This window comes from Apaloderma vittatum, unplaced genomic scaffold (assembly GCF_000703405.1).
Source record: "Apaloderma vittatum isolate BGI_N311 unplaced genomic scaffold, ASM70340v1 scaffold19320, whole genome shotgun sequence".
In the NCBI taxonomy this organism is placed as follows: domain Eukaryota; kingdom Metazoa; phylum Chordata; class Aves; order Trogoniformes; family Trogonidae; genus Apaloderma; species Apaloderma vittatum.
This window is the reverse complement of record NW_009693078.1, coordinates 1-13,201: the sequence shown is the minus strand read 5'-3', so window position 1 is coordinate 13,201 and position 13,201 is coordinate 1. Positions and strand designations below refer to the sequence as shown.

The 13,201-nt window shown below is 42.1% G+C and overlaps 1 protein-coding gene across 1 annotated transcript in view; it reads left to right on the top strand.

Moving 5' to 3' along the window:
* Nucleotides 1–12,630, top strand: part of LOC104280248 (copine-4-like) — a gene marked incomplete at both ends in the record, with an annotated part of 44,251 nt that extends 31,621 nt beyond the window's left edge. The window contains 3 exons of the mRNA XM_009877833.1: nt 4,871–5,050; nt 10,398–10,469; nt 12,556–12,630. Coding sequence (XP_009876135.1) covers nt 4,871–5,050; nt 10,398–10,469; nt 12,556–12,630 — 327 coding nt within the window. The remainder of the gene's footprint in view (nt 1–4,870; nt 5,051–10,397; nt 10,470–12,555) is intronic.
* Nucleotides 12,631–13,201: the final 571 nt, after the last annotated feature.

Genomic DNA, 13,201 nt, shown 5'->3' with positions numbered 1-13,201 from the left:
GGAGATGACAAGGTATAGGTGTCCACCTGTGGCCCATGGAGGACACCACGCTGGAGTGGGTGGATGCCTGAAGGGGGCTGTGACCCCGTGGGAAGCCCACGCTGGTGCAGACTACTGCCAGGACCTGTAGCTCCTGGAGAGAGAGAGGAGCCTGTACCAAAGCAGATTTCCTGACAGGACTTTTGTGATGCCACGAGGGATTTCCCTGGAACAGTTTCCCTTTGAAGGACTGCATCCCATGGGGAGGACTCACGTTAGGACAGTTTGTCAAGAATAGTCTCTTGTGAGAGGACTTATGTTGGAGAAAGTGTGTGAAGATTGTCTCCCGTGAGAGGGACCCAACAGTGGTGCAGGTAAAGAGCCCTCCCCTGACGGAGGAAGGAGCGGTGGAGACAACTTGGGATGAACTGACCGCACCCCCCATTCCCTGTTGGGGGTAGTACTAGTACTACCCACTGCTTGGGGTTAGTAGCTGGATAAATTGGGATTGATGTTAAGCCCAGGAAGAAGGGAGGGGTGGGGGGAAGGTGTTATTTTTAGGATATATTTTTATTTCTCTTTACTCTTCACTGATCCGTTCTTTAATAAATTTCCCCAAAATTGAGTCTGATCTCCCTGTCCTCATCTCAGGGGTTCTCTCCCTGTCCTCATCTCAAACCATGAGCCCTTTGTTATATTTTCTTCTCCTGTCTAGTAGAGAAGGGGGGGTGATAGAGCAGCTATGTGGGTACCTGGCTGCCGGCCGGGGTCAAACCGCTACAGCCGCCATTGACACCATGCTTGGCTTTGAGCTGTACAGCCTCAGAAGAGTTAAAGACCTTTTGGTTTCTTTTTGGTGTTTTCAAACATCAATTAAACTGCAAACAAAGGCTATAGATTATGATGACCTTTACAACGACTTTTCATTCCTGGGATAGAGATGTGATGGTGTGAACACACTGTTAATAATAATAATAAAAAAACCCCATTAATAACTTCCTCAGGAGCCACCAAGCAAAGTGTAAATTGCTTTCTGCTTGGTATCAAATTTTCATGCAAGATACTGTTTCATGGAAATTTTCAGTCTTGTTAAAATTCAGATGACCTAAAAATAATGCTACCCTTTTCACCTCTGTACATTTTGTCATCTCAGCTGACAAACGTGATTTTTCTAGATATGATCAGCTTTTTATAATGGCTTCTACTAAAAATACAGCCTGTTGATTTTCCCTTGTTGTCCTGTAAAATGGATCGGGAACAGTAGGTTTCTTTGTTGGTCTATGAACTTGCTGAAAATAAATGCTTTGGGGTGAATAGTGACACCCAAACCATTCTGTGATTCTAAGATGGAGAGGAGATCCTCAGACTGTACTTTAACCATTGAATTACTCTGCCAGTGAAATTTTAGCTAGGAAGAGGAATTGCTTTCTTGCTGAAATAATCATGTTCTGCAAATTGCCTTTATCACAGTTCTGCAAAGGTCACTACTTTTCAGTAGCTCACAGACAAACAAAGCAAACAGCGTAATAAACCTGAATTTTAGTATTTGTTCATCTGTCTTTTGAGCTTCCTTTAGTTTGGTGCTATCTGAGCGCAGAGATAATTTTGCAGTTCTTCGCCAGAGCAGGCACCCGTCTCTGCTCACTCTCCCTCTGCGGTGAGGCATGTGGAGAGAAGATAACTTTAAAACCCAGCTTCCTCCAAGTTTGACAAGAGGGTTCAGAAGGCCCAAAGCAAGAAATACTTTTTCTTTTTGCTGTTTTTAGCTCCTGCTGTTGAGATGGCACTCAGCACCGCGGAGGCCTGCTTTGGTGTTTGTGTGTCATTGGTGCGCGAGGGGAAGCTCTCGGGGTGGCTCCATCCAGATGGGCCTGCCAAGTAATTCTGGTGCTCAGCAGGGAGCCGTCTTCTGCACAGTGACAAGGGCCCACAAAGACGAAGAGGGAAAGCAGCATGAGCCCATCCCAGGAGGTGAAGATGCAAGCCCTTTTCTCTGTATAAATCGTCCTTGAAGGGAAAGTGCAGGTAAAGCTGTGCCACGAGGCAGATGTTCGCATCGTGGTGTCAGCTGAAGCGCTGCTGCTCTTAAGGTCAATTCTAACTGTCGGCACAGCCCAAAGGTGCATGTAGCTGTCAGTTGTTTCTTCTGAAAATTCACTCTGCTTTAATAAAGGGGAGAAATCCCTTGTTCTAGCAAAGTCCAGAAATAACAGATGGCTCATATGTCAGACATCAGCAAATCCTGAAGCTGTGGGCACAGCCTCTGTCTGTGTCCTTTTGAGAAACCTACCTGCTACCAGGATTAGATTGCACAAGAGCTTGGCATTTGCTGTATTAAGACCAAAAGTGTAAGTTCAATTTGCTTATAGCCTGCTGTTGTTGGACCCAAAAGCTCTCTGCACAGAAGTAATGGAGATTTTATGTAGATGCTGGTGTTTTTCGCTGTGTTTTGGAGAGCATTCAGGCTAAGAAGTTCTAATTTTCTGAATGGAACTGTGCTTTCTTTAAGCATTTGAGGCTTCATTATCCATGTAAGTGGAAGTCCTCTTACTAATTTTGGGTGACAGTGGGATTAGGACATAGAGCATGAGGCTGACGTCTTGCCAGACTGCTATGGCCCTGTGCTTCAGGTTAGCATAGGAGATGACAGCAGATTTTATTTGGATAAAGCAGGTCCTCCAGGTATTGAGATTCAAGTCATGGTCTCTCCAGCGGGTTAAGCAGTTGCAGTAAGGGGATGGGCCAGGCGTCCTATGCTGACAAAGCAGACTTGGGGTCAAGGTGAACTAACAAGGGTCATGCTGTGCAGGCTGCTGAGAGAGGTATGAAGAGTTTCACGTTACTTGTGGAGCTGTTGACGTTACTTCTTTCGATAGAGATTTTTTTGTCACCTAATCCCATTCTCTGCCATGCCAGCTTGATGTATGATCTCAATAATGTGGGAAGAATGGGGAAAATCAGTGCAGTGGCTATATTTCAGTACTGTTTCTGTCAAGGGAAAGATGTCGGTCACAGGCTGGAAGAAGCAAACAGTGTCTTAGCACTGTGTGAGACTGAAACTCTTAATATCCCTGTGTGCAGACCTGTGGCTCCATTTTCAGGCACTTCACTCCCTTGAAGAGTCACGTGTTTAAGCTGTGTTGAGCACAGTGGAGAACCATTTCCAAACATTCCAGCAGCAAAGCAGAGATGGGGAGGAAGAGTACAGAGAAACTTCAGTTAGTGCCAAAGTAGATCTGCCGTACCAATGAAGCAATTGAAGTGACACCATTAAATTAACAGTCGATAAGCTTACAGGAAATGAGTTAGGGAGATTGCTGTGGATATGAAGAAAGATTTAAAACTGATCATTTGAATGTTTTGGTTATTGGATCTGCTGAGGCCCTGTTTCAGGAGAGGAGCCCTCTTCTGTAGGTAGATCGAATCACTTTCTGCTTAGAAGAGATCTTGGGGACATCCCGTGGAACTGGCTGGTCATCTGGCATAGGGAGTGTTTCATGTTGCAGCAGTAATGGTGATTTCAAATCACATTGAGTGTAAGTGGAGATCAAAAACTTTTTGGGATAGGTTAAGCACCAAAAGTGGGGGTGGCTGGCATCCTTTCTCACCTAGGTTACTCTCATTATGCTCTGCATCGCTGCTATCAGAACCATTGCTTTTAGCTACTCTAAGCAGAGAGACGAAGAATGAAATTTGTATGTAAGGCTGCTTTCCTTGCTGTGACGCTTTTGGCACAGTCAGAGCACGTTGATGCGGCTGTGTGAGAAGACAGCAATGGTTATACTGGTTTGTATCTGTGCAATGACTGGTGGCATCTGTTTGACGATTTGCTAAAAGATTTCAGCTGGTGGAGCTGTCAAGCTGACACCTTTGATGAGCACTAAAATAAATCTGTGCTACCAGGAACTGCTCTTTTTTTTTTTTTTTCTCTCCTGCTTTTGATTTGCTTGACTCTTTGTATCCTCGCCAATAACTAGGAACAAGGGTAATGCATTATAAACTCTGAAGAGTGAAGCGAGCGGCTGTCATTTTTTGCACAACAGATGTTCCTGATCAGGAATCAAACAAAGGATTTCATTGCTCTTCCTCTGAGCAATTTAATTTGCCTGTTCCATGGCACACCAGCCACCTCCTGTCTCGTGACTGATGTGCCCAAGTCCTACTTCATTTTAGGATCAGTTCCTTTAATCTTACAGAATTATTAGGGTTTTTTTCTGCAGCAGATCAAAGAGAGTGGAAAAAAGGAAATTGCTTCACTGCTTGCGGTGTCACCAATAATGCATCATAATGAAAAGTAGCAAAGGCCTACTTCAAAAACAGGAAGCCCAAGTACTACATTTTAAGAGAACTAGAAAGTACTCTATGAGCACTTTTTTTGAGAAACAGCAGTTTAGATTTGATGGTGTTTCTTTAGCAGTTGTAAGGCTCAGAAGTAGATATAAGCGGCATATAATCCGTCAGACTCTTCTAATGCAATTTAGCGAAGCGGAAAAACTGATATATTTTTAAGGAAAGTTTTTTGCTGTGGATCCAGTTCTCCACTCCTTAATCATGCAAGTTGTCCAAAATGAGTAATTACGGGGAGGGTTTGCTTGCTTTTCCATTTAGTTTGATAAAACTGTATCGCTCTGCAACTGTTGTGTAGTGATGGATGAGTCCTGCTGGAGATGTAAATTCCACCATTATTCTGTGTTTAATTTCTCAAGTATTAGCCTGGCATAGGGCAATTGTTTCGCCTGTGTCCAGCTCTTGTGCAGTGCGGCACATCTGCCAGTGGTGTCACAGCCAAACAACAACCAGTCCTGATCACTGGGCAAACTGGGTGTGAGGAGCTCATCCATCACTGGTAGAAAGAAGAACCACTCATGTACAACTTCTTTTCATTTGTCAGGTTGACAGGACAGAAGTGATTCGAACCTGTATAAACCCTGTCTTCTCCAAGCTGTTCACGGTGGACTTCTACTTTGAAGAGGTGCAGCGGTTGCGGTTTGAAGTCCATGACATTAGCAGCAATCACAATGGGCTGAAGGAAGCAGATTTTCTTGGTGGCATGGAGTGCACTCTTGGACAAGTAGGTGTCACTGCCACTATTTCCCCTTGTTGCTCATCTTCCACGTGTGTCTGAAATATATCGCTTTGTTAAATGACTGATGGGTGAGATCTGTTATTCATTACAGAACTCTTAATCAGTGCCTTGAACTAGATAATTAAGAACTTCTGCTGGTTTGACTTACTGCTGTACTTCAGCTTCAGATCACTTAGTGCTATAGTAAACTGAGCATCAGTGATTGGGCTCATACAGCAGGAGCCAGGCTTATTGCATTAATGTTGAGAAATAGACTGATTTGGGAGAAAGTTATTCTAACTAACATTATATGGGTTTTACAGGAAGTTCCAAGTCCAAGGAGCACTTTCAGAAAAAAACTTTATTTACGTCGGGTAGTGCCTGGTGATGTGGCAAATAGTGAGATAGGGTTGGATTCATTTCCCTGACTCTCAGTCCTCCAGAAGTTAGGTGTCTAGACTAAGCTACTCTTTGATTTCCATCTTGAGTTCAGTGGAGAGAAACAGGCAGTTCAAGCAGTTGATTCATTCCGCCTGAGACACTCATGATAGATTAGGATAAATTGCCTTCAGGAGATACCTGTCTTTCCCCATCAGTTATCAAGGAGCCTAGACAGCAGGCTTAGAGTACATACCTAACTTCTCAGATGACTAAATTTAAAGGTGATGGGTCCTGACCACAGAATCGATATCTAGAGGTCATCAGTGAATTCCTGCATCGCTGATTGGCAGCTACAGCATCCAGGTATGAGAGTTTGTTTCTAACCGACACACTTTTTGTTCTGCAGGGTCTCATAACAGATCTCAGCTCTGTCCAGGCAGGCAATGCCAAAGAGGGTCTCAATTTCGCTGAGCCAGGTGTGGATTTGATCTGTGCTCTGTGGCAGCTTGTGTGACAATACCAGACAGGGCTTTTGTTTAGATTATATTTTGTGGTGCTGCCATGGGAGTTTGTAACCTGGACACAGCAGCATGGCACGGAAGATGCTGCAAAGCTTTTGTTGCCTGTTTGCTCACCTTTTATTGTTGCTCCCTCAGCGCCACCACATGCTGGGAAGAAAAAACATCTTTGGTTTTCTTCCCAAAGCCATTGGGTCAAACACCCTGAAAGAGGAAAAGTCCACTCAGTGAGAGAATATGATATATATGCATTTACTAAGTTGGAAGCTCAATGTGAAAATCAGAATATTTACAGGGCATTATGAAGTCTGTAGTTCTTGACAGACTTCTTGTGGCCTTAGTCAATGAAAATAAGCTATCCTGTAACACCCAGGAGAATGAGAAATAAAGAAAAAAATTGTTATAATGTTCTTCTTCCTTAATTGGCTTGAAAAAGAAGGGGGGAAAATGTCACTGCTGCTGCCTGTAGCATAAATGCTTTTATAGTGATTTGAGCTCTATAAATAGCACACAGCTGGCTGGGTTGCAGTGTGATTTTAATGGTAACCAAGAAAAAATAATAACAGTGTGAAATCTGTTCACAGTGGTGCAGCCTTGAGGACTTTGATCTCATGTTTAGAGTTTTTTGGTGAGGTTTTTTTTCCCCCTTTCTTTCTGGTTTTCTAACTTTATGTAACTCTTTAACTGATTTTAAACCCCAGAACGTTAGCAGTGGAGCTTCCATCCAAGCAAAGCCCCTATGAGGAGTCCAGCGCTGTAAACCCTGCAGCACAGGCTGTGCAAGTGGAGCTTGCAAGCAGAAATATTTTAACAGCCCTTTTGGGGCACCACCTCTTGCTTTCAGACAGGTGCTTCAGGTGCTGTGGATCAGTTCACCCTTGCTGTAGTTTTACAGATGTTGTCTCTGTAACCGAGCAGAGTATTTTTTTTTTTTTTAGTGGATTGGGCTTTTTTTGTCCATCGAAAAACAATGGGGGAAAAAAAACCTTCTATGTACAAACATTGTCAGGAAGTTGATAGCCTGATTTTCATGGTTTTCAGCTAGGATAGGAAACCCCTCCAACCTCAGTCCTCTTCTGGTTATGTGTTGGTGCCTTCGTGTGTTCTGAGCCTCTCTAAATCTCTATTACTGGAATCATTCAGATTTTATTCCGTAAGTTTTATAAAGCATTGAAATTGCATCACTGAGTACAGTAAGGGCTCAAACTTGCTAATAGCCAAAGTTAACCTTTTAACCACATGGGAATTAAGTATTAGGAGGGTGGATTGGGAACACTTTTTTCCTTTGAAGTTTCACCCAGAAGTCTCAGCCTGAGCTTTAAGAAATCACAGAAATTATTGCAATGAGTAAACATTTTCTGATGAGAACTAAATGAAATGATGTTGCTACGACATTCTCAGTTACTGCTCGGGTCTACCTGCGCAACATCATAAAATTACAGGAACCAGTTAAGTTGTTACCTCTGAAGTGCTGTGCACCATCCCAGCTCTGGGTGTGGGAATAGCCCTTGTGGCTCTTCTTTCATTACTTACCATGGCTGGTCTTTGCCATTTTCAAATTTGCGTTTCTGTTCCTTGTTTGTTTTCTTTTAATTTACAGAAGTGCTAAAATGCGGTTACAATTCACAGCTCCTTTACTTCCTTGACTAGTAGCACAAGGAAAGTAAACTGCAGAGATCTAGATCTTTTCCTGCCAAGAACATTTTCAGTGTTATTTAGAGATTTAATATTTCCCTTACACACATTCATGTACAAATTTTATTGAAGATCTTCCCTCTCAGTAATGAGTAGCATTGTTTCTTGTGTGCTTTAATTAATAGATGCCATTAGCAGATAATGCACTTGAAAATTCTGGGTGATTATTAGTTCAGTTTCAGCCATTGCAAATCCCCTTGCTCTTGAATTGGAGAAGGGTTAAAAGAGCCGTGATTGCACCTGAATTAATTAAATTGAAGTAGACTGTGTGAGAATATTTGTTTAATATGCTGCTGACTGCTTCTGTGGTGCAAAAGACATAGGACCATTTTTTTCAAGGTATTTGAATTCCTAAACCTCATTAGATGCCTGTATGCCTTCTTAGGTATCTAAATACCTTTAAATACTTGGCCTTTGATCTCCTCCAGATGAAGTTGCTCAATTCATTAGTGGAATGAATAATGTGCTTTATTAGAGATGAATGTCATTTTCTACCAGGGGACTCAGGGCACCAGCAAATCATCAGCACAGGGCTCTGCCTGACTCGCTACTGAAATGCTTCAGTATGGCATTGCACAGGATCTCTGAAGCTGTAAGATTTTCAGTCCCAGATGAATCTTGCCAAAGTTAATGGGCTTACTTCCACGGTTTATGCTGCTTTGTTTTTACATACTTTATCTTTTTCTATGAATTATGGTAACAGACTTTAGGAAAGTAATTTAAAATTTAGTTTGCTGCTGTAATGAGTTGTTATTATTACGTCTAATTCTGAAAGGGCTGCTACACTACATAGTAATTAAATTCAAAGCCCTTTTAAGCTATTGATAAGCTATTTCCTGTAATAATGTTATTCCCTCTTGTGATAGGGATATCTTTTTTGCTCAGTGTTCTGTTTCGATTGACAGTTTTCAGGTACAGGTCTTTAACAAAGACAAGGTGAGGTGTAATTCAGCTGTAAATAGACTGTGGGCTGATCGATACTATAGGGAACTAACGAAGACTCTTTCTGTACCATATTGCCACTCTTGAAGAGTAGCAGTATGGCACAGAAAGTATCATACGTACAGAGTGGATTATTATAGCAAAAAAAAACCCCAAAATCAACAAACAAAAAACCTGGCTCTACCAAGAAAAAGAATTGTGAGAACCATTAGGAAGAATAAAACTTCCCTCATTATGGACATACACACCTGAACTCGTTCTCTTTCAGGCATCTCTTGGTATCTGTGAAGGGGTGAACTCATCCCCAAACCTTTTTTTACTTGAGATCAGAGTAAGGTCACTGGCGTCCACCTCCTGTCTGGTCTCTCTTCACGTTGAAATGTAACACCTCGGTGCATCTTTTGACTTATCTGACCCCATTTGTGGAATATATTTGGTGGGTTCAGGAGCAGCTGGGGGATAGACAACGAGACAGACACAGCATGTCAGAGTTGTACAACTCTTGCTTTGTCAATAAAACAATATCATGAAAGTGTTAGTCTTTCATTTGAGAGACTTTGTAGCTGTGAAAAAGGTGTCTTAAGGGTTGTATTTGTGTTTATGCAAGACAGGGAGAGTTTAAGGTAAGTTACATGAACAATAAAGATGAAATAAACTGATAGCAGCTTTTTTACAAGTGATTCGTGAGAGCTCGTTTGCACAGTGCATGAACAGAAAGGGCAATCCACTGCTAAGGAAAATAGATTCCTTGACAGTTGTTGCAGTGATAGTCTGCAGCTCCTAAATGGCTAATTACAGCTTGAGGCAATGACGTTGGCACATTGCTGCCAGATGGAAGATTTATTTTACTGGCCACTTAATTAACAACTGGTAAATGGTGGCACCCAAAGACATGGATTTACATGTGCAGAGTGCTTACTGTGTCACAGTGATGCTCATTACTGTGATCTACTGATGGCAGTGTCAGAATAAACCATCTCCTCTGGAGCTCCTGAGCTTCGGGCTCTGCTTGCTGCAGGAGAGCTCCTGCTGCTGCTGAAATGAAGCCAGCTGCAGGTTGGGGTCCCACTCAGGTTCTCACAGCAGGACCATGTATATGTAACATATCTGGAAAGGTTTCTGGTACACAGTACCCACAGCTTTCGGTAGAAGAGCTTGATGTATTTCGCAAAATTGTGCGAGCATCTGGATCCTGGCGGGACGGGTTATCCATCCTGTGCTCCCCGTCTGTTGGTGCCACTGGCCAATGCTAGTGGTGAAATCCAAAGTTAGTTTGGAAAAGGGAGTGGGGTGAAAGGCAGTCCAAAAAGGACAAGCTGCAAAAATGAAGGGTAAGAAACAGCTGGCAATCTAAAGTGGTCATAAAATGAGTATTAGTGAACAGTATCATGGTGTCAAAGGCAATTCTGGAGTGTATCAGCTTGCAAGACATGACAACTTCTTCTTGCCTAAGAATGACCAGGAGTATTATATCCAATTTTGAGCATTATCCTAAGAATAGGGTATGGGCCAGTGCATGAGGGCTCAGCAGAGAGCAGTGAGAATGGAACTAAAACTGTGGGGCAGGTTGCTTGCTTCTGTCCTGGGATTAGAACTCCTGATATTTTGAAATAAGATAAATGCCTTTCATCCCATCCTGCCTGCAGGCTTGCAGGGGAGCCTTCCTTCTCAGCCCTGGTCTCACGGTGCTAACTCTGCTCCTGGATGGAGACACTACCTCAGTGCAAGAAAAAAAGGCAACGTGAAGATGAAACCACAAGAAGTCATGTATGTGCTACAGATTCTGATTTTTCCCCTTTGTTTTTATTTTTATGCAGATTGTTTCTCAGAGGAAACTCTCCAAGTCCTTACTCAAACATGGGAACACAGCAGGAAAGTCATCTATAACAGTAAGTGAGTCTTAAATACACTCTTTTTTCCCTATAAAAATATAATGTGACTAATTGTCCCTAAAAGCATCCTGCTAAGTCACCAGAACAACCCTTGATTGAGAAATGTATTTAAATTGTTTATTTGACAGATTCCTTGTACTGTTTCCGACAAATTGGAAACAGCAGCAAATAATGTGTGATTTGTACAAAAGCCACAATATTTACTACTACTGCTTTTAAAGTACCTCGATGATAGCAGGAAGGTTGTGCTGCTTGATTACTTTTAGTTGAAGGTCTAGAACCCTCATGAATTCATTTTGACCTGCCTGGACATGTGGAGGAGGCTGTTTCTCAGCCCTTGGGCTTCTTCCAGTTCATAACAAGTCAGAAAACACACACGGAGGCAGCCAGCAACACCAAGTGCAGAAGCATGATGAGATTAGGTATTTTAGCTATGTTGTAATGCAATTATAGACTGGGTACTTATAGCCCCATGCATATCTTGACATCTGCAAATCAGTGTATTACCTCTCTTTCATCTTTTTTTCTCTTTGCTGGCTTGTTTAGGAGATCAAGCTTGCCTGCACTGAATCCAGCAAGCCTGTGACATTTGCAGCTCTACATTAAGACAAAGCCTGTAATAAAATATTCTGCTTTGGGGATCTCTGCTCTGTTGCCTCATGGGGTGGAGAAGGATTTTCTCCCTTGATGTGCAATTAGCCAGATGGTTTCTTTTGGCTTGATTGTTTGGATTTTTCTTCTGCCTTCAGCTATGGAAGAGACAGCAGTCTGTGAGAAATAATGCTTTCTGAGAGTCTAGGGAATTTCTCTCTTAGATATCTTCATTGGTGCTTGACTGGGAAGGGAGTTGCTTAAATGCATACACTAAACTCAGTTTTGGTCTGAGATTGGAAAGGAATTCCCCCCTACTCTGGCTGAACAGAACCAGGAGGGAGTGTTGCTCTCCAAATAACTCAGTATGGTTTGCCCTCTGGGATTATCTGGGTATACTTCATCTCATCCATTCCCGTGGTCTTCTGGACCACCCTCAACTTCTGAGGGCCACAAAGGAGTTTAGTCTTGTGAAAACACAACTGCTCTAGTTCAACTAAAATCATTATGATTATTTGTAGAGTGCTCTGGCAAAAATTAATGCTCTGTGATGCACAGAAGGTGAGAGAAAATGAGTTAATAGTCCCTACTGGCCTAATGCTGGATGATAACCGTAAAATACAGACCTTGGTTACTTGCATTGGCTTCCAGCCAGTAGCACTAGAGAGCAGGTTGATTTTACTCAAATGGGAGAAAACTGAACTGAGACAAAAATTATTGTTTGCAAAGCCTGCTGTCTCAACAGAGTAAATCCAAATGGATTATTTATCACTGTTTCTGGACCTGGGGACATGCCAGGTGTTTGCCAAGTATGGAATCTACAAATACTAGTTTCCTAACCTGTTCAGCATACTGAATTACAAGTTTTTTGTAGGATTTTGAAAGTTCCTGTCTCACATGTGTTATTGGAATGTTATTAGCCCTTTGACTGTGTAAGATCAACACAATTTTATATGGATATGGAATGAAAACAGAACATCATTCTGCAGTTAGAAGTCTGTCAAGCTTTAGAAGTGAGAGTTTGTTATTTTCAATAAAAATATTTGTGAAACCTGGAGTGCAAATCCTGGAGCACTGTTGGTCATACACAGTTTATGATCCTTCAAACCATCAGAAGAGAATACATATAAGAGAAACGTGTTAAACTCTGGCCCCTTGGAGGTGCCCCCTCTGCATGGAACACCTGCTTCCACAAGTGCCCCTTCAGCTGTGTCCCCACAACATCTCCTTCTCCATGCTGAAGCAGCATAAAAATAACTAAGATTTAGGCCCAAATAATACAACTCGTCACCAGGTGATTGACAGGGCATTTGGGTGTGTAGGCTTAACGAGGTGACACCCATCAGGGGTTTCTGACTGCAGAGAGAGACACACTGGCTTCTGCCACACCTCGGTTTCCTAGTGGGGTCCACAGACTTCACATCAGAGGAGGGTGGTGACGTTCTCACTGCTCGTTGCACCCTGCGCAACTCAACTGCGACTTTCCATTTAGGTGATCGCTGAGGAGCTGTCAGGCAATGACGACTACGTTGAACTTTCCTTCAGTGCACGGAAATTGGATGACAAGGTGAGCTGCTCAGTGTTAACCTTACTGCAAGACATAGTTACACTTGCAAATGAAATTTGATGAGATTTTCCCAGACAGATTATTTTTTGCCTGATATTAATAAACATAGAGGAGATCTCAGATTAATGTTCACAATGAGGCTTTCCTCAAGTTGTGAAGTAATTAAAAAAAAAAAAACAAAACAAAAACCTTGAGAGAATCTAATTAAAACCAAGACAAGTTAATTATGCTATAACTATGACAATTCAATTACTTAAAATGCCACAAATCAGAAGTGACTAGAGAAGTGAACTTCCTATAAGTAATCAAAGATGTTATAGTTGAGGTAAGCATCGTAAAATAAAGCCAGAAAACTTCATCACAGCCCAGCCACAATATACATTTTGTTCAACAAATGTAGCTTGAATGTGAGAAAAAACCTTGAGTATTTGTTAAAATTTTTTCCCTCTTTGATAAGAAAACTCTCCACTGACTCAAACAGTACTCTTCATTATAAGGCTTGCCTCTTTCTGAAAATACCCATTCTTGCTTAGCTATATGTATGTATATATATACACACACACACATATAT